This window comes from Thermobia domestica, chromosome 2 (assembly GCF_964235325.1).
Source record: "Thermobia domestica chromosome 2, izTheDome1.hap1.1, whole genome shotgun sequence".
NCBI classification, from domain to species: Eukaryota; Metazoa; Arthropoda; class Insecta; order Zygentoma; family Lepismatidae; genus Thermobia; species Thermobia domestica.
This window is the reverse complement of record NC_137455.1, coordinates 55,903,198-55,925,842: the sequence shown is the minus strand read 5'-3', so window position 1 is coordinate 55,925,842 and position 22,645 is coordinate 55,903,198. Positions and strand designations below refer to the sequence as shown.

At 36.9% G+C, this 22,645-nt stretch overlaps 2 protein-coding genes across 6 annotated transcripts in view; one reads left to right on the top strand and one right to left on the bottom strand.

Moving 5' to 3' along the window:
- Positions 1-6,236, top strand: part of LOC145672433 (fatty acid synthase-like) — a 39,662-nt gene extending 33,426 nt beyond the window's left edge. For 3 of the 5 annotated variants that reach the window (XM_081741587.1, XM_081741588.1, XM_081741590.1), the window contains exons 7-9: positions 1,749-2,053; positions 4,033-4,146; positions 6,020-6,235. In XM_081741587.1, the coding sequence (XP_081597713.1) occupies positions 1,749-2,053; positions 4,033-4,081 (354 nt within the window). In that variant the 3' untranslated portion in view covers positions 4,082-4,146; positions 6,020-6,235. Of the gene's footprint in view, positions 1-1,748; positions 2,054-4,032; positions 4,147-6,019 lie in introns of all 5 variants that reach the window. The other 2 variants (XM_081741593.1, XM_081741591.1) reach the window with 1 other exon arrangement.
- A 67-nt stretch (positions 6,237-6,303) lies between these two features.
- Positions 6,304-21,041, bottom strand: LOC145672442 (uncharacterized). Its single transcript, XM_081741600.1, has 3 exons — positions 20,930-21,041; positions 10,513-10,878; positions 6,304-6,742 (listed from the first exon to the last, which is right to left on the bottom strand). Exons 1-3 carry the CDS (start codon positions 21,024-21,026, stop codon positions 6,324-6,326), a joined length of 882 nt encoding a protein of 293 aa, XP_081597726.1. The 5' UTR covers positions 21,027-21,041; the 3' UTR covers positions 6,304-6,323.
- Between the last annotated feature and the right edge of the window lie 1,604 nt (positions 21,042-22,645).

The window sequence follows — 22,645 nt, the reverse complement described above, 5'->3', positions numbered from 1 at the left end:
TATAAATATGCCATTCACTGCCAATGAAACACATCACTTACAAGGGCGCCCATCAGGGGGGCAAGGTGAGGCGCTCGCCCCCCTAGAGGAAATCGTACTTCGGAATATCGAAAACCCAGTTGAATTTTTACATTAGTTACAGCAAAATTCGAACCTATATTTGAAATGTCGCATATACTTGCCCCCTTGGAAACCACAATATGGGCGCTCTCGAGTCAAGTGAAACTGTTACTTCCTATTATAACATCTTCCTATCAAGCCTTTCATTATGATTACTAGCAAGAGGTCAGTACACTCTATGGTTAATCAGATACAAAATAGCCTAAAAGTGTCAACCATGAAGTCCTGCAACTTTAATTTAAAATAACTTTCAACTAATGTTTTTAGAATTGAAAAATTTTATGTTTAACGTCCCACGATTATCACCTTTAGCCTAAGGGAAACGGATGACGAAGGCAAGTGAATGATTATGGAAGAATCGGTGGATCGTGAATGTGGGAGGAAACGGAAGCACCCCAAGAAAACTCATGGACACGATGTTGTCCACCATAAGCTTACTTGGTCGGGGATCGAAACGACGACCCCACGCACCAGAGGTAAGCACTCTACCACTGAGCTAGGGGGGCGCGGTGGCTCAGTGGTAGAGCGTTCACCTCTGGTGCTTGGGGTTCCGGGTTCGATCCCAGCCCCCGCCAAGTGAACTTTGTGGTGGACAAACACCGTGCTCGTGGGTTTTCTCGGGGTTCTCCCGTTTCCTCCCACTTTCTTCATTCCACCATTTCACTCATCTCTCATCATCACCGTCTCCTTTAGTCTAACTGGCATAACCGTGGGACGTAAAACTCAAAGATTTCATTTCATTTTACCACTGAGCTACCGTGTCTCTCTGTTTTAGAATTTGATTTATTTCCTGTAATGATAATGATATTTCATACGAACATTATTATTATTTTAAAACATTGTGGAAGGTGGAAAACATTGTGGAAGGAAGGAACAGGTAATTTACTGTATAAACTTGTTCAAAATATCTTAGCCACTAACCTTTCTTTAAAATTTTGAAGCCACCGTGTTCGTGGGTTTTCTTGGAGTTCTCCCTTTCCCTCCCACTTTATTCATTCCGCCATTCTCTTCATTTCTCATCATCACCCTCTCCTTTACCCTAGCCAGTATAAAACGTGGGACCTAAAACTGAAAGATTTCATTTCATTTCGAAGCCGAATTAGAACAAACAATATGAATCCTTCTTGGTTGTTTGAAACTGCTATTTTAAGAAAAAGTATTAAATTGGCATATCCACAGTTGTGAGAATACCATCCAAATTTTGTTTTCAACACAACTATACAATGAATAACTTGACAATCAGAAATACGCGTTCTTAACTCCGGTTAAAATTTTTAACATTGGATTTGAAAATGAGTGCTTAATAGTTGATGAGTAGAGTCAACGTTAATTCAACTAATTTACAATAAAATGTTCGTTGCTGGCATTGTAATCATTTCCTTAATGTAAAAGCGCTTTTAACATTTAATAATTTTATATGTGCCACAACAGAGAGAACTCCTTGCTATATTAACTCTCAATATTTATACAAAATACATGTAAATTTTCTATAAAAATACATGTAACTTTTATATAAAATACATGGCCTAAATTTTATATAAAATACTTGTAACAGAACAAAAAGAGTTGTGTAGGTAGTAATATTACACTTTTACTTAAGATGTAAATATCATTTGTGAAATTTTCAGTTGATTCCTGAGCCAAAGCTGCGAAGTTCACGGTGGATCAGTTCGTCTGTAGAAGAAGAGAACTGGGACTCAGAAGATGCCAAATACTGCTCTCCACACTATCACACAAATAATTTAGTGTCCCGTGTATTATTCGGATCAACATTCAAACACATTCCTGACAATGCCATCACGATTGAAATAGGGCCTTACGGTCTTTTCCAGCCGATGCTCAAGAAAACACTGAGTCCGGAAGTCCTCAACGTGGAATTGTGCGTTAAGCACAATGAAAATAATTTGGAACATTTGCTCAATTCGTTAGGAAAGTAAGTATTTTGTTTTAAGTTGAATTGATTTTAATTGATTGGTTCAATTTTAACGTCCGTTTTCAATGAGGCTATATGAGACTTTAATTTTCTAGCGAAGTATAAACACGTTTTAGCTTAAAGAATTCAACCAGGGTTTCTTAGAACATAGCTGAAAAAAGAACCCTGGTTGATTATTTTCTGAACAATCTTTTCACCACCTAGTAACACATTCATTTTGTGTCAATCTTAAAGTATTATATATTGTAAATGTACAGATAAGTTGTGTAATACATACACAATATGATAATAGCAAGATAACACTCCGTCACGTCGAGGCTATATGTTTACCGTTACCGATTCCAGATGGGAGCTCGACTGGTTCGGATCCCACGTTAAGCTGTAGCTCCACGTCTCATATAGCCTAGGTGCTGAAAGGGACTATAAATGCCCTCCACGACTCTGCAGACATACTCTTGTCCTTTCGGTGAAATTTTCCATAACTTTTCGGCATTTTTGCACCTCTAATTCTGAACTTACACGCTGAATCTCGGCCTTGAGTTCTGGAAGATATCGTGGTTTGTAGACGTACACACGAGATTGAAAATTTGATCGAGATCAGTCGGATGGTTCAAGAGTTATTTTTATTTATTTTTATATATCTCTCCCCTCCCCTTCTCCTACTCTAAGTTCTACTGTCAAAAGGATATGATAAAAACCACCTAAGGTCCGAATCTCATCTATGTTGATAATTTGATTAAGATCGGTACGGTGTTTTAAGCGTGATGAAGTCACAAAGACAGTTACTTTTATTATTATTATTATTATTATTATTATTATTATTATTATTATTATTATTATTATTATTATGCATATAAGTCCCCCTTCCCCTCTCCTACATTGTGCCGTCAAAGTGAAATGATGAAAACATCCCAGGTCGGAATCTTATCTATCTTGAAAGTTTGATAGAGATCGGTCGGGTGGTTCAAGAGTTATTAAACTTTATTAATTTTCATATATTTCTCTTCCTCCCCTCCCCTACCCCTAAGTTCTACAATCAAAATGAAATAATAAAAAAAAAACTTCCCAGGTTCGAACTTTATCTATGTTGAAAATTTGATTGAGATCGATCGGGTGGTTCAAGAGTTATTAACTCACGAACATGGTCACTTTTATTTTTATATTTATTGATTTTTGTATATATCCCCTTCCTTCCCCTCCCTTACGTTGTTCTGTCAAAGTGAAATGGTAAAATCCATCGATCGGGATTGGTCGTTTGGTTCAAGAGTTATTGTTTTATTTATTTTTTATAACTCTCCCTCTCCCCGAAGTCCTACCGTCAAAGTGAATAGATAAAAATATTCCCAGGCCAGAACTGCAACTACGTCAAAAATTTGACCGAGATCGGGCGGGTGGTTCAAGAGATTAAGAGTCATAAACATAGTCACTTTTAATTTGGATCTGAAGTTTTTTGTTCACAGACACCGCTAGTAATATATAGATAATAATATCTCCGATTTATATTTAAAATAAATTTATTAGGTTTTTAATTACGTAGAATCTTGAATAAGAATAGGAGAGCCAAAATGTCAAACACATAGCATCTGTGAAGTTTGCTAAAATTAGATTGTAAAAAGGTTATTAAGTAGTGCTTTATGCATAATTTCAAAGTTTCTTTCTGTTAGTAGCTTGTGCCCCCTGGTTGGGAATCATTGCTTCAGAATGACACCTTACATCCCATGCGAGTTTTCTACACAGGTGACGTGTTTCGCTTGTCTTAGATGTCTTGATAATTTGCGATATTTGGATCCCCCTTCTAAGAAACCTACCTACGGAAAGCCATATGTGATTATGAGATCATCATTCAGTGTAGACATTGAAGTACTTTACATATCACTTAACAGGATTTATGATAAACTTTCCTATTATCAATGAAACTACTTTGTTTAAAAAACGAACGTAATCTATAAGAACATAGGCCTAATTCTTCATATTTTCAGGCTGTACTTGGCTGGAGTGAAGATAAATCCCGCAGTGCAGTTTCCATAAAAATCCGAGCTCAAAAAGCTAAAAATAAAATGAAAGAACTTTCGACAAGAAATCTCTTGTCTATGGTAAGTAATGTACTGATATTCACAATTGACGAGTATATTATTATTATTATTATTATTATTATTATTATTATTATTATTATTATTATTATTATTATTATTATTATTATTATTATTATTATTATTATTATTACATTAATCTAATTTCTTTGTGAAATATGTTAGGTTTAAAAGATGCTAAATGAATGCAAAAATGGTGGCCATAATGTCACGTAACTAAAAACTTTAATATTTATAACACTCATCTCCATGTTTCCTGAGAACATAAAATGAATAATCATCTGCAATATCACATTTTTAAAGCTTAATCGGACTTCAGCTTCTGACAGTAGCAAATTGCGAATTTTACATACTTTTACAAGTATATGTCTGTCTTTGTTAAGAGAAATAAAACAATAATACAGGGCAAGCCAAAATGATGGACCCGATTTCAGAAAATTTATTCTGTGAAATCTATTGTATTAAACATATGGTATTGTGAGACATGCGCTAAGAAAGATGTTCAATGTGAGCTACCACAAATGTTCAATGTGAGCTCCTCATGTAACACGCCACACATCAAGCTGATAGTTTCCTGCCAAACAGTTTGTATCATGTTGCAGTCAATATCAGGAATTCATTTCATGCTCACTGCTGACTCTGGTGGTAGAAAGTGGAAACGCTGCGGGGAAACTAAACTTTGAAAGTTAATTTTTCGAAGTGCATGTCTCACAATAACGTATGTTTATTTTAAATAGGTTTAACAGAATACATTTCTGAAATCGGATTCATTATTTTGTTTTGCCCTGTACAGTAGATACAACCTACTGCTACTTTTGAAAAAGCTATTCCAGCAGAATAGAAACTACTAACTACATAAGATTGACAACGAATGACATACAGCTTTAACACCACTAAAATTCTTTTCTCTCAATTTTAACAAAGGCTAAGCCTGAAAATTCACCTTCAAAGGCATGCCAATTTGTTCATCTCAATGTGATGTAGGCCTATTAATTTATATATGTCGTATCTTTCGCCAACTTCACTGTAAATATTAAAGTGTAGATAGTCGTTTCTGGGATACCGGTACTTAGAGAATTGACTGGAAAGCCCGCCTTTGGCGTGGGAGACCCGGGTTCGATTCCCGGCGGGAGCTCATGTGGTTCGGATTTCATGTTAATCAGTAGGTCCATGTCTCATATAGCCTCGCTGCTGAACGGGGCGTTAAATTCCAAATCAACTCAACTCAACTTGACTGGAAAGCCGTAAAGAAACAGCACACGGATTAGATGGGGCAACAATATTAGGTAAAATTTCAGAGAATTAACAGGATGTGATTCGATGATGGATATTTGTTTCTGCGACACTGAAACTTTGTAAGTTCCTGAAGTCATGGAGTTGTAGACAATATAACTTACTCGCCCAATCACTTGAGATCATACTTGAATACACGTGAAGAAATTCAATGCTGAAATTCTTCCACTAAATCACAATGTCTTAATTCCATTACTTGGCTGTTATCCAATGTGAGCTCTTAATGATAAATGAGAGCGAAATTAGTGATAAATCAATTGGATTGTCAGGTATGTATGTGATCTAACAAAAATTACATCCTAGGCCACCAAATGCAATGGTAGGAATTAGGTCATAATTAATCTTACAATCCGTGGCGGATTTTGGATTTACGCCAAAGATACTATAAGGAAGGTATATTAAACTGTTAGCTGTATAGTGTACTAAAAAGTGGCTTGTAATCAGGATAGTCTATTAATCATTGTATTATTTGATTAAAATTTGACACATGTTCTGATAATCAGATGGTTTGTCGAGATATTATAGAATTCTTTGTAAATATGTATGTATCACCAATGATAATTACTATCTTTAATTATTTCAGGTTTATTTTTGTTAACTTCAAGATGAACAACAACCAGTAAAACTACTTGTATAAGTATAATACAATCTATTAATTAATTGTTAAATATAATAGATAATATGAACCAATGGGAATGAACTTTCAAGATCTCCAGGAAGATGTACAGAGTTCAACCATGATCGGCGTTCGGAAGATCAGATACATAAAACACGAATGTGTAACCTGTGTAGAGATCGTTATTGGTAAATATACAATAAAATTAAATGTATATCGCACTTATGGCATCCCACCTAAATCAGTGCTCCATTGTTCGATTAATTTCGGCCTAAGAATCATAATACTCATTATAATAATCATCATCTTCCTTTACTCTTGGATCGTACTGGAAATTGTATCCTGGTTGAATATTCTGTGTAGGAATTACACCAAGTCCTGACTGCCCTGAAAATTGTGGTTCTTGTAAGATAGGTCCTTCAGGTTCGGGATCTGTCTCCTCCTTATCTGGCCAATTCCAACCTTTGCCTCCTCCATTGGAAGTAATATGACAACCGGGACGAGGGGGAATTTTGTCCTTGTGATTGCAAGTCTTGAGATGCTCATCGTACACAGTTCCAGGCGCACAATCAAATAGGAAGGCAGTAACTTTTCCTCCTTGCTTTACGCAGCGATAAAACTTGTCACATAATGTAGGGTGCGAGTGAAATCCTTCTGATAAACAGTGGAAATTTTCTGCCGGCACTCCACCTGTAGTTAAAGACAGAATGATTCTCATAAGATTAAACACATAATTTGATGTATATAATAAATCGATTTTGTATTATTTTGTTAAGAATATTAGCTAATACAACGAACATAAAATTATATTTTTAGTACACAATTGTATAGGAGAAAAGTCCCAAAATCGATCTCTTTGAAAGAAAGTTATAAATGAAACATATCTCAAAATTTTATAGACAATTGTATATAGCAGTGGTCGCTGAACTTTCAAGCTTATGAGCTACTCTACCGTTTTGAAATTCTACTGTGAGCTACCAACCTAAAGAACTATCAACTTTTAAAAAAAATCTTACATTTGTTTATTACCTATGAACTTACATTTCTAGTAAATACGAAATCAAACAATCCAAGTTAGCCAAGTTTAATATACACACGAAAACCGTAAGTGCACAACTCCACATGTATACAATCAACTGTGAGATGAGAGTGACAATGGCAGTTACACGAGAGAAACAAGCAGTTGTTGTTGTCAGTGCCCCTGTCGTTAGCATCAGCTCAGTGGATGAATCAAGATTAGCCAACCGGAGCGTTAACGGGATCTACCGATCTCCCCACAAACTACTAAACGGCGTGACAAACATTTTGGCATTTGAAGGCGGTGCTCCAAGTTCTCTTTAAATGCTGCTAGCAAATGAGGGGCCAGCGGTATTGCCACGTTTAATTTGTACATCCTCGTCTATCCCCTGTCACCTGATCGCGCTGTAGTTTGTCTGCTTAGCCATAGCCACACCCCTTTACCACTTGGCAACGTCCCGTCAGAGCTTGCGTTTTATTCGTTTAGCTGAAATGCCAAGATGTTTGTCACAGGCTTTAGTAGCTCGCGATCGACGGTTTGGCGGTCACTGGTAAATACGGTTTATAGGATAAGGCTGTTTATTTATATTAGGATTTTACTAGGCTTGTATTGAGTATTTAGTTTTAAAACAAAAACATGACATATTAAATCAAATTAAATGAAGTATCTTGAACTTTTAAAAGAGACGAAAGTTATGTGTCCGACCAGAAGTGATTTTTTTTTTAAATTTTTGATTCAGTTTCTAATTCAGGATTTAATTATCATTATATTTAATATTTTAAAATATTCACTCTCTTCAACTACGGAGAATATGAACGGAGTAATATCCTATATATGACGCTTACTTTATATTACATTACAGCATCATTTTTAGGGGAAAGAAGGTGTTTTAGTGGAACAAAAATTTGAAATTAAAAGTTTATTTTCTGGTATTCAGACCCGGATCAAGTATTACCACTTTTCATTTAATACATTCAATAGAATATACCGTTGCCTGTCTGTTTTCAAACTTGAAAATACTACCATCAAATTCTGCATGTACGACTTGATATGTCGCATTTCCGTTCCAAGACTGTATACGTGCAATTAACAGATATTGTAAACGTCTAATATTGTAAAAGCCTATTATAAAAGCCTTTAATGTTACAGATATTATCATAGGCGCCGAATTTGGGGGGCAGGACACTTTTGGCCCCGAATATTTAAAGGTGGGGTCCTCGCCCTCCCTCCAATGTAATCCAGTTGAGGAAAAGTTAACAAAGAGAAGCAAGAATTTCTGTCGTAAACTTCGTCGTACATTTAATTCAATATTAGGAACAGCCTTCTTATTCGATAGAAAACGCTATTTTCAAAACTATGTTTAATAGAACTGAAGTTTCAACCAATACTCTGGCAGCACTGATATGACGTGAAGATCATGTGGTGCGCAAACTTACAGTGAACTTGAATTTGAACTTGAATTTGTTTTAATGTCTTTAGGCAAATTTAATTCGTAGGTCGTGAATTTCGCAGCGGAGCGGATACAGCGGGCGAGATCTGGAGGGAAGGGGGCCTTCATCAAGCAGTTGATAGAAAAGGGCTGAATATGATACATTTATTCATTGTACCCCTCCAATATTTTCTTCAAGTCGGCGCCTATGGATATTATAAAAACCTATTGTAACAGACAGTGGCGGATCCAGAACATGATCAAGGGAGGGGCTAAACCATAGTTTGCCGCTTTATCCAGTGTAAAACAGGATTGAAGTCCATTTTATCCGGTGTATACCTGAGGGTCAAGGGGGGCTATAGCCCCTATAGCCCCCTTGGATCCGCCCTTGGTAACATATATTGTAATTGGCCTTCTGATAAGTTAATTAAAACTACACGAAAAGTTGTCCTGAAGTTTCTCTAAACTATGAGTTTACCAATTACAATAGACTCAGAACTCTTTCGTGGCTATAGATTATGGTTAGTGTACGCTCCTTTGGCTAGGGAGACCCAGGTTTGATTCCCAGTGGGAGTTCATGTGGTTCGAAACCCGTGTTAAGCTAAAAGTCCACGTCTCATATAGCCTTGGTGCTGAACGGGATGCTATACTTGAAGGCAACCGACTAACAAATTAAATTAATCTATATTTTAATATTTCTATATGTATAATGTTCGAAGTGTTCCAAATGTATTGAAAGAATGTTAAAAAAAAAAAAGTACTTCATATTTTAAAGCACGCTTTCATAGCATTACACAGTATTTTACTGGAGACTGGCCGTATAGTATTGACTACAAAGACATCACATGCACCTGACATTTTATTGTATCTGGAGAAACGTGTCCCAAATCGTTTCAGTAAATTCACAGTTCGAGATGCAAGAACTTATGCAATAACCTGTATGTTATTTCTACTTATCATAAATATTCTTACAAGGAACAAACATGAACAGGTCATCCGGACATCCGAATCAAACCTAGTCCATTCGATAAACATAACAAAGATATGTTGATGCACAAAAAATTAGTTGCCATGGACAACGTAGTAAGTCCCTGGTGCCCATTAACTCTATTAGCATAAAGACAATCGTAGACTTGCAGTGAAATAGCTATTGGATCAACACTGTTCATTGGAAAGTCATTGTTTATAGTTCATTCTCTTCGGCATGACATCTCGTCCGCATGACTAGAATGGAATCGAAAGCATTGGCAAATGTCACTCTACGCTAATACACAGTAAGAATTGTGAATCAGTGACGTAATTTGGGCCTATAGGATCAATTGCTCAAGATACATAAACTTGGAATAACGCTACTGATGTTGAGTTGTCTGCGTTGACGGTTTGACTGCATCGTCTGAATGACGGCTATGCTTCCAATTGCATTGATCAATAAAGTGGGCCATCGCTGGCATCTGAAATAGCAGTAGATCGTGTTTTCGAATGAATCCTGCCTCAGCCTATTCTACAGTAATAGCTATATACACGTATGACGTTATCGCGATGAGCGCAATCTGTGAGCATGGATGTCGAACGTCACAGCGGACGAACGGAAGGTCTGACGTTTTAGACAATCATTATCAATCTCTTCTGCTATGAAGCATGTAAATCACCGCTATTTGAGAGAAGATCTGAAGATCGAGGTCATACGTTGCTTGAAAGAACTCCAGACGCTAATTTTCAGAAAGATAATTTCCAGTCACATGTCTCAAGAATACACAACCCTTCGAGGAACAACCAGTACCGTTAGTCCCTGGCATACACAGCATGTCACCCATCAAAGAAATCTGGAATACGATTGATTTTAACTCGCGAGATATAAATCTGAAGCCTCGTTTACGCTATATAAAGAGTTCGAAAATAACTCTTCATTATTGAATTAGTTCCTAATTAGTGTGGACCTAAGAGTCATAATAATCATCATACTCCCCTTCGCTTATTCTCAGATGGTACTAAAAACTGAATTTAGTTGCTTACTTTGTGGTGGAATTACACCAAGTCCTTGCTGCCCTGAAAATTGTGCTTCTTGTAAGATGGGTCCCTGAGGTTCTGGAGCTGTCTCCTCGTATGGCCAATTCCAACTGTTGCCTCCATTGGAAGTAATGCCTCCATTGGAAGTAATGCCTCCATTAGAAGTAATGTGACAACCGGGACGAGGAGGAATTTTTTCCTTGTAATTGCAAGTCTTGAGATGTTCGTCGTACACAGTTCCAGGCGCACAATCAAACAGGAAGGCAGTTACTTTTCCTCCTTGCTTTACGCAGCGATAAAACTTGCCACATAATGTAGGGTGCGTGTGAAATCCTTCTGATAAACAGTGGAAATTTTCTGTCGGCACTCCGCCTGTAGTTAAAGACAGAATGATTCTTTTAAGACTATGCGAGTGTGAAATGCGGTTATAATACATTATTATTAATTATGTTAAGAATTCTGATCATTTTAATGTATATGATAATGATGTTTACTGTTTTAGTATGTTATAGAAGAAAAGTTCGAAAATATGTTATTTTGATCGAAAATTGTTAATGGAACATATCCTCGTAAATTTCATAGACAATTGTGTACATAGGCTAAATCTATGAACTCGTTTCAGGGTACTGCTAGGCTTGTATTGAAAATAGTCTTGGAACGAATGCATGACATATCAAATCACATGTGCCAAATTTAGTTAAGTATCTTGAACTTCTAAAAAAAGAGGGAAATGGTCTATCCAGACCTGAAGATACCTTTTTACATGGAAGTGGTAATCTTTTAATTTTTAATTCAGTTTTAGAATTTCATTATCATAATATCTAAACTTTATACAAATTCAGTTTCTTGAATTGCAGAGAGGATGATGAAATAGTGTCTTGTGAATAAAGTTTATTTCATCATTACATCTTTTTTGTTTTGGGGGCAGAAAAGGTATTTTAGAAAATTAAATATGCCACCTCTGTGATCTTTTTTTTTTTTTTTTTTTTTTTTTGTAATTTGAAAATACTACCACCGAATTTGGCATATAATTCCAAAATCCATCATATGTATAATTAACAGATATTGTAAAAATCTAATTTTGCCCATTGATAAGATATAAATATCTCGTTTAAATCTGTCGAAAAAGTTGAAAATCTTTCATTTACTTACTACAGGCAAAACCCAAGTTTTGTTAGTTCTGAAGGGTTCAAAGAATTCCTTTTTTGTTATATTTAAAGAAATGGTTAAGAATACTTTCTATTAGAAAATACACTCTCATGACTAAAATAACAAGTTAGAACTCTTTTCAAAATTTGGACAGAAGCTGCGAAGAATATATGACTAAAATAAGTACAGTGAAACCTCTCTTAACGGACACCTCTATAATACGAACACATTTTTTGTCCCGGCAAAAATATGTTCCCTTATGGAACAAAACCCTCCCTTTTACGGACACTCTCAGATACGGACGTGGACAGCCTTCTCCCCCCCCCCCGACGTTTCAATAACCTCTTCATAACGGGCAGGAATTATTCTTGGTTCTGCGATATATTATTCCCCACAACCGTATCTATCATGAATCTAGACCTGGTGAACCATCAAACAGAACATCTTCAAGATGAACTTTAAATTCTTATTTCTTTCTGCCCACAATAAACTGTTTTCTGGCGGAAATCCTAGAAAACCTTCAATACGCGATGACACTCATGCAGGGTCAGCCGTATGGCCAAAAATTCTATGCGAACTATCTTCCCTTCCCTAACAAACTTAGTCCTTTTGCCTCTGGGCCTTGAATCTTTCCTGACAATTTCATAGATAACAAAACAAACATTGTTTGTTTTATAATAACATTTTGAACAAGCAATGTTTCCTTTTTTTTTTTTTTTTTTTGTAAAAGCAACATTTTTCTTTTACTTATGATACTGGAACAAGTCTGGGTTGGAGTTTTCCCGGCTTCTTTTTTCACTTTCTCTAAGAGGATATTCTCTGTGATTGTGGCTCGGTCAATAAACATATGCACTCCCATATGCCTTTTCATCCATTCCGCCAACGAAGATACCGCGCCAGTACACAAACACACACACACTAGAGACCTGAAGGGGCCAATTTTTCGGCCCGAGCCCAATCCAGCCCGAAAGTACCTAGGCCCGGCCCAGCCCGGGCCCGAAAAGTTTCGGAGATTTTCGGCCCGAGCCCGGCCCGGCCCGATAAGTTTTTCAAAATTCTTGGCCCGGGCCCGATAAATTTTAAAAGTTTTTGGCCCAACCCCGGCCCGAAAAATTTTTTTTAAAAATTAGCTCGAGCCTGAATCTTTCTCAAAATTTAGTACTAAATTTGACCTAACCCTCAGAAACATTTTCTAAACTCTGGTTCACAACCTGACGCTTGCCTCTCGAATGGTACCATTGCCTCCTAGAACTTTGCCTGTCATCGAGAGAACAAAAACTCCATTCCCTGTAACAAAAATCTAACTTAATTGATTTTAGCATAAAGTGAAGATGGCAATATTGTTTAGCGACAGGCAAAACATTCCCACCCCTTCTTTTTATATTCTGAGTTCAGTGAAGGTCAAGGTTAGAGCTCAATTTACCGCATAATGCCAGCAATCCTCTATAGTGAAAGTGGAGCCGCTAAGCAACACAAACTGTAAATAGCTATTGTATTCTTTGTAACATTTTTCACGGACACACTTCTTCAACGTTTGGCTTTATTCCAATTATCGTTTAACGAAAGTCAATAATTATTAAAGAATTGCAATTGATCGGCCCCAGCCCGGCCCGACCTTAAGAGAAATCAGTGTCGGCCAGCCCAAGCCCGGCCCGGCCCAAAGAAATAACAGAGTCGGCCCGCCCAAGCCCGCCCCGCGGGCCGGGCCGGGCCCTTGCAGGTCTCTAACACACACAAGTTTCTTCCGCAACTGTACTGAGGATTTTCAGAGGACACTTGCTAATGAGTTTTATTACCCTTGTAGAGAAAAAAGTATGCCTTTTTCGCTAAACAAAAGAAAATGAAATGAAATCTTTGAGTTTTACGTCCCACGGTTATGCCGGTTAGGCTAAAGGAGACGGTGATTATGAGAAATGAATGAAATGGTGGAATGAAGAAAGTGGGAGGAAACGGGAGAACCCCGAGAAAACCCACGCACACGGTGTTTGTCCACCACAAAGTTCACTTGGCGGGGGCTGGGATCGAACCCGGGACCCCAAACACGCTAAACAAAAGAGTTTGGACGGTTAGTTGGTTCCTGACGCATCTTTTGGGAAGGTTCTAAGAATTTGAAATAAATGAGAAACGCTTACAGCGTGATGACATGTACTTAAGAAAAACATACACGCATTATCTTTTGCAGCACCGGTATACGAATATATTAACACATCCCCCAGCAATAATATTATTTAACAGAAATGAATTTCTCCTTCACTCCTTCCTGTAATTCATATTTTCATATTGAATTTTACGTACTTACGTTCATACATAATGTATTTACTGTATATTACAGCACAATTACCGTTGTGACAAATTAAATTTCTGTAACCTCTCTGTAACGGACACCTCTCAATAACAGACAAAAATTCATGTTCCATTGTTGCCCGTTAATCAGAGGTTTCTCTGTATTTTAAACATTACAGAAATGATGTTGAAACTAAAATAGCTATGTCAACTACAGAGGTTCCATTGCAGAGCTGGACTGGTCCGCCGAGCAACCAGGCATACGTCCTGTAGGCCGTCGTACAATAAAAAGTTAGATTTTCCTCAAATATTTTTGTTATTATTCTGGAGTAATACCGAAAACGATTCGCATATCTTGTAAATCTTTGTAATGAGTTTTCGAGGCGCGATGGCAAACCTGAAGTTACAATTGCCTAACTGACGGAGTCGAAGCTGTCTTCTGTATCCAAACATCAACTAAAAACAGCAATTTTATTTGACGTTCCACTATCTTTATATCAAATCTATCTCTCTTGTGTTATACCCTAGTTAAAATCCTATGTGCACAACAGACGTCTATAAGTGACATAATAATCCTCTCTTTCTGTGATCTATTGGAATGACGCCCCCTTTATATCTGTACCACCATCACTTTCATGTAGCAGTTCAGTCTTTTTGGATTGATGGATGGTTTGGATTTTAGCATCACTTTCGGTACCGATGCTACATGAGACCTGAATTTATAGATTAAGGTGCTTCTGAGCCACCGTAATGCACTCAAATTTCATGCTTTCCACTAGATTCTGAGCCACCATAATACATTAAAATTTCATGCTTTCCACTAGAGTCTGAGCCACCGTAGTGCATTCAAATTTCATGCATTTTACTGATTCTGAGCCACCGTAATGCATTCAAATTTCATGCTTTCCACTAGATTCTGAGCCACCATAATAATTAAATTTCATGCTTTCCGCTAGATTCTGAGCCAAATTTTATGCTTTCCACTGGATTCTGAGCCACTGTAATGCATATAAATTTCATGCTTTCCACTAGATTCTGAGCCACAGTAATGCATTCAAATTTCATGCTTTCCCACTGGACCCCGTGCCCCAAAGGAACACGCTAGCCACAGTACCATCAAGGAAGGCTACAGATGTTCCAGAGGAGGTAGAACTAATTATTTACTTTTTGATTCATTGTTACTATAGTGAAGTTGTAAAATGTGAACAGGGAATAAAAGCAAGGATAGGATTGCAACAGGAAGACTTTAGAGAGAAAATCTTATATTCTTAGTTACTGAGTGAATAACTTCATAATGGGCTTATCAAATATTAAGTGATTACATAGGAGCGTACGCAATGTGGGGTTATGGGGTTTTAAACCTCCCTTTTACAAGATGATGAGTAAAAATAAAAGTGTACTGTGAATATAAAAATGCCCGTGTTCTCAACTAACATCAACTTGGGTACTTGAACTAGCACTACCTCCCTTCTATGTCGCCACCGTTAGTGATGAATATGTTTTCTGCAAAACTGAAACTTGAACATTTCGAAAGAGAAAGAAAAGACAGAGGCATTCGAAGCATAGGTCTGGGAAATAATGGAGAAAATTATCTGTGTGGAACGAAAAACAAATGAGAAAGTATTCAGAAAAGTTGAGAAGAAATGAATAATACTAGAGATAGTTAAAAACAAGTAACAGTGTCACATGTACACTATTGGCAATTTATTTCTTTAGTTGTGTAACTATTGTTTGCATTGGAAAGTTTGCAACACTGTTAGAAGAAAAGGACGAAAAGACTGTGCAGTTCAAGATGATAGTGGTTGGATGCATACACACATAAACATTCATGTTTTGTGCTTTTGAGATTTAGAATATTCTGCAAAGCACTTTGTTTTGTTTCAGTATCAACATAGTTTAATACTGTTCGATATATATAGGGTGTCCCAGGCAACATGTTACACAGCTTGCGGATAGGTTCGTTGAACCAAACTAATCAAGTTTTCTCAATACCATTTGCGCGACTGTGCCGTCGTTTTCGAGATACAGGGTTGCTCATTGCGATGCACTATTAACTTTCAAAAATCTTGTAATAAATACAATTCAAAACCGGGACACAATTAGTGCAACGAATATATGAAACACCAGTGACACGGAGGTGACAATGTTGCAAATCGTGAATAATATTATATTATAAAAGCACCACTCTGTGAGGTTTTTCATGTTTAGTGCTCTTCGGTACTTCTGAACAAAATACGGCAAGTGAAGTGCGGATCTTCAACTACGCTGTGAAGAAACCATCAACAGAATTGTTCGCGTGTTCGCGTGCAGCAAAATTTTGTGTTCCAACTTCCGAACCCTCTGATAACGATGAATGTGCTCACCGTGAAGAACGCGCCACACAATCATACGGCCAACATAAGGGTATGTGCGATACCCGGATACAGATGTAAGAATTGTCTTCAACACGTTGCAATAATTGTTCCTCCAATTTGACGGTACGAACTCTTCTGAGAACCCCACGCTCTTGGTTAGTAGCACACAAACGATCTGTTCCACGCAAACGATGTTTAAGCCTTGCAAATATGGTGTGTGCAAGTTGGCTCCTATTCAAAACCCGCTTCTGATACAGTCTTCTTCCCTCTATTCCATTTTCCAGGCTTATCCGAGTATGAGAAGCTTTTAATGCAATAGCTATTTGTGTATGGATGCGACTTTCGAAATTTGCATTTATTTTTCTTACAAACCGACTCGTTGTATAACACCCACTGGCATGAAGCGTCCGATTCTGACGCACTGTTAAAAGTTAAGTGTTGTTACAAGCGTACTCCCGTTTGCACTATTACGTACTTGGGAGACAGCAAGTGACGCTTACCAGCTATGAGCTCGGGGGCCCCAGGCCCCCTCCAAAACTAACCTGGCCTATCTTATACAGCAAAGCTGCAGACAAAGTTTGGTGCATGTTATTAAAGTGTTTGATCTTGTAAAGCACCTGTATCATAGGATTTGAAAATTTCTATTAGTTTACGACCACATTTAAAGTTCATTGTTATAAATTGTAAAGTGTATTTGTAATACATTTTGTTCAGTAGTACTGCAAAGTTTGTAATGTATTAATAAACCTAAAATAGATCAATGTATAAATGAATATTGAATTAAGTCAAAGCACCGTACAAAAGCAAAAACGCAGTGAGAACCCTAAATCAATTTCTTAGAGTAATAAATATTAGTAAAGAGTGCGTAATCATATGCAAAAATAAAGATGTAGAAAATAATTATTACAGTGGAAGTTTTAAAAATTGCAACTGTTAATAATAGGGATTTTGTGAATTTGAATTTTTATTTTAAGGCGTTTTAGCATGTTAATAATATGGATAACTAAATTTCTTGTAGTGGGGAGAATTCAAACTATCAATTTAATCCATATCAATTTGATCCATTTTATTTTATTTTATTAATTTTATCCAGCACGTCGTTTGGACTAGTCTACTACTGTACTAGGTAGTCTTGGCCCCTCCCGAAATAAAATCCTGGTTGCATCACTGGAGACAGCTCAAGCTGCTAAGTAGCATTTGATGTAACTTAAAGCTTGAAATAGTGAACCAGAGGAGAGACACTGATCTCGGCAACGTCCGTTAACCAACCAATCTGCTTGTGCAGGTTTCATTCGCGTCTCTTCCATTCTTCATTCACATAGGCGTGTGCAAACTAAATTGGGCTTGAACGCCTGAAAGTTTTCTAGATCGTGCTTAGTTCTCGTCATAGTCACTGTAAATTAGGATTATTACTCTTCGTCCGCCTCTTCTTTGTCTTATTTTTCTGCGTATTATTATTATTATTATTATTATTATTATTATTATTATTATTATTATTATTATTATTATTATTATTATTATTATTTAGTTTTATTATTATTGTAACTATTAGTCCGATCAAATATCTCTCAGCGACACCTTGTAATTACCCGTAATAATTGAAAACGAATTGTAGTAGGCCTATTCGCAATTCTACATAGGAAAACACTAGGAGAACTACAATATTTCTTGTTGTTGTTGCCTGCCACTCTTCAAAAGTGTCATCACATCCACAAATGAACGTACAAGGCATCCGATTGCAAACACACATCTAAACTTTTTCTTGCTTAGTTTATTGTCTTTTAGTGCTGCTTTTATGAAGCCTAACATGTAATGCTGAAACTGATCATTACGATGTTGACATGTTTCGAAAGTCGTGAGAAAGTACAAAGCCATGATGCCATCTTTATTCCTGATAATTAGCAACACAGAATTATTGTCTTCCCATATTTTGTTCAGAAGTACCAAAGGACACTAAACATGAGATAACCTGACAGAGTGATGTTCTTTACAATATATTGTTATTCGTGGTTTACATCAGTGTCATCATGGTGTCACTAACGTTTCATGTATTCGTTACACTAATTGTATACCCAGCACTTTGCTGGAATATATTATCACTATTTTGCCCCAGTTTTGATTGTATTTGTCATTTTCGAAAAGCAATAGTGCGTCGCAATGGGTAACTCTGTATCTCAGAAACGACGCCGTATTGAGAAAAGTTAATCAGCTTAGTCCAATGGATCAACCCACAAAATGTGTAATATGGTGTATGAGACACCTTATATATATATATATATATATATATATATATATATATATATATATATATATATATATATATATATATATATATATATATATATATATATATATAATATGGCTATTTTGCATGAAGCATTAAATCATTGGTATAGAACACATTATGCTTCATTGTGGTTACTTATACACTACATGAAGGAGTTTGGTTTCTACGGTGTGATGTTTTTTCCATTAGTAGATTTGTTAGTAGAAAGATTAGAGTGATAGTTGAATACAATATATTCTTGGGACGCTTAGTTGATAGCAGAAAACAGCTTCTCGATATGTAATACTGTTTCTACTCTATAGCATTCAACGTTAAAATTGGAAGTGATTGATTTCTGCCACTTCCAGTTTGAATAAAGGATTAAAAGAGGACATGATACGTATTCTTTGAACGCAGGGGTGCCCATCCCCCCCAAAGCTGATGGCGCACTACCCCCAAAACTAATAATCTCTTCCCTGCTCAAAACTCAAGTCCTCTAAAAACAATTGCCCAGTGTAGCAGTAGTTTTTATAGTACTAGTAATTGTTATTTTTGTTGTTGTTTTTATTTCCTGTAGTAGTATTATACAATGCTTGTAGTAGTAGTAGGGGCAGTAGTAATTATAAAAATGGCATTACTTTTATTAGTAGTCTTGGTAGTGTACAATACTAAATATGTTCTATAAGGATATTGAAGTGTATAAAAACTTCTACACACTGTGTATGGCACAGGTATTCTTTTTTTACAATTAGTAGTATTATTTTTTTCTTTACAAAATATTGATATAATTCCCTTGTACATGAAAAGTAAGACACAAGTTACAAGTTATTGAGTTTGATACCAAAAGAAAATGTTATCCTCGAAATTAGCCTACAAAAAGAAGTGATATCCAACAAAAAACATTCCGTTTACATTTATTTATTTATTATGGACGACATATAATACGTAACAATATTCTGTTACTACTTGATGTATGATGAATGATCATATTTTCTATAGTTTTCTATGTGTGTGAATGTGTGATTAAATTTTCCAGGATCTGCGAAAAACGAACTACTGCCTAGCTGGCTTCACTCTGTACAATACATGGAGCTGAATATATAGAATACTACTGGAGCGACCTCTCACGCAAAGTCTCTATTGTACACAGTGATGCCACTTTTGAGCTGGTTTTCAGTTTACCGCAGGCCCTGGAAAATGTAATCGCACAAACAGAAAACTATACAAAATATTATCATTAATTCATTTATTATACATCATGTAGCAATTGAACAGCATTACTTATTAAGTGTCGTACATGGTATAAATGAGAAATAAATAAATGCTCCCAGCAGAAAATGGGTAAATTACCTACACAAAGCGATAAACCGACCAATCCATTCTTTCATATAGCAACTTGCGCGGTGCTTCATTCATAGAGTTTCTAAGCAGGGGGCAGGGGGATTCATTCTCGAGATTTTAAAAAAAATCGCATCGTGTTCCAATGTTATTCTGACGACAGCAAAATTACTTATTCGACTTTAGAGTAAAATTCTTCCCCAATTTTTTTATTCCCCCCAATTTTTTTTCGATGGCACAACTTGCGCCATTCATCCCTCCTGTGGGCGGCCCTTCTCTCTAAAAACGAACCAACCTTTTCTTTCATACGGTATACTTACGCGGTACTTCATTCATCGAGTATCGAAGCAGGGGGTACGGGGGTTCACCCCGGAAAATTTTTGAAAATTAGCTTCTCAAAATCGTGTTTTAATGCTATTCCGACAGTAAAATTGCTAGTTCGAAAGTAGAGTAAAAATTTTTCTCAATGGCGCAGCTTGCGCCATACACCCCCCCTGTGGGCGGCCCTGTTTGAACGTTAAATCGATTCCAAAAAGCCGCTTCTCGCTATCTCTTATTGTTTTGGCTATACGTAAATCAATATTGAAACCGGAAGTTGTAGTGGATTTCTATTACTTCCGGTTTTAGTAGGGAGTTCAGAATGGAAATGAAATGCATTCTTAGGAGCACTTAAACGATTACAGAAAACATTTTCTCGCTATCTATTATTACTGTTTTTGATCAACATTAAAACCGGAAATGGTTTATATATACCCTTCCGGTTTGAATATCACTCCATCAACAAACTCAATTCCTAACTTTTGATAACTCTACATTCTAGCAAAAACTGATGATGATCTATCAAAGAGTTTTTGAGATTTTTGTCTCTCAGAAGGACAGACAGACACATGGTTTTGTGTTCCAGACAAACGGACACACGGACAGACATGATAAATTGGTTGATTTACCAAACTGCTTAAAAATAAATATAAACTGGTTAAGGATAATAAACAGTTTCACTCAAGGACAAATAATTAAGAAAGAATCTACTTACCAGTATTCGGTATACTTTGAAAACCTTTTCTGAATGACGATGATCTTGTAATCAGGAATACAATTACGAAAACAGTTCGAATGATGGTACGTGACATGATCTGCAAATGAGAGTACTGGAAATAAAAAAAGAGATAGAGAGAACATTAGAAATGTGTCAACATCAAATAACATGTATTGACTTAAGTACTTGTTTTTATCTTGGTTAGTGCATCATTTTTAGCACACATTTATTGGTGGAGTGATCCGAGGGTCACTACGAAAGTTTTGAGATACGCATTGTTGTGGCACAGTATTTGAATTCCAACAATTGCGTTCGGTAGTGTTATCCAGAGCAAAGAAGCAAAGCAAGTTTCAACTCGCCTCGCTTATCGGCGTGAACGTATCGCCTTCACTTGTTTGTTGATGTGAGGAGTTTCGGCTGCCTAGAATGGAGCTCGAAAGGGAACATTTTCGGGCAATGATCCTTTACGATTTCAAAAGTGGTTTGAACGAGACACAAAGCCTTGACCTTTGCAGGGGGCATTTGGGGACCTCGCTCCTTCCCATGCTACAATTTTTCGGTGGTTTGGTGAATTCAGAAGAGGCGGACATCGCTTAAAGATGAAGAGAGAGCTGGACGTCCGGCAACAGCTGTGTCAGATGAAAACATTGACGCTGTGGAACATATGATTCGAGAAAAATCCTCGAACAACTTTCAATGACATTGAATCTACAGTGAACATTGGATCGCCAGCAGTAACAATAATTCTTCATGATCATCTTCGCCTCACGAAGTTTTCATCTCGTTGGGTTCACTTTGACTGAACAGCAGAAGCGCATGCGTGTGGAATGGTGTGAAGAAATGCTTGCAAGATTTGATGGAGGCAATTCTCGACGCGTCTCTGACATTGTTACTGGTGATGAGACTTGGATCTATTAATTTGACCCTGAAAATCAACGCCAGTCTACAGTTTGGATCTTTCCAGACGAAAATCCACCCACAAAAGTGAATCGACCGCGAAGTGTGGGGAAGAAAATGGTCGCAACTGTCTTCTCCAAATCTGGCCATGTTGCAACTGTTCCACTTGAAGAACAAAGGACTGTTACTGCTCAGTGGTATACCACTGTTTGCCTAACAAAAGTGTTCCAAAAGCTTCGAGAACGAGGTCCAAGAACTGGATTGCGTGGGATGACAACGCTTCCGCACACACGGCCAACATCACAATTCAGATTTTAGAATCTACGGAGGTCAAACTTATGACTTATCCGCCGTATAGCCCTGACGTGGCCCCGTGTGATTTTTTTTTCAGGATCAAAGATCGCATGCGTGGGAAGAGATTTTGCAGCCCTGAAGAAGCTGTAGTGGCTTACGAGAATGAACTTTCAACACTTGAAGAAAAAGATTGGCAACACTGCTTCCAAAAGTGGTTTTCGAGGATGCAAAAGTGTGTAAAGTGTAATGGTGAATACTTTGAGAAAATGTAAGTGTTAAATTGATTTTAAGTATGTAAGTTATTTCACATCTCAAAACTTCCGTAGTGACCCTCGTAGAATATAGCATGGACGTCTACATGGAGCTCCGAGAGTGATTATCCGCTCCCAAAATCATAGCTACTCTTTACTCATATACTACTCTTTATTAGCAGCAGACAAAATTGAGTAGGAGTAGCGAGACATGTAAAATAATTTCGGTGTTATCAGAACATAAAATAATGTTATATGATTGTCCTACAAC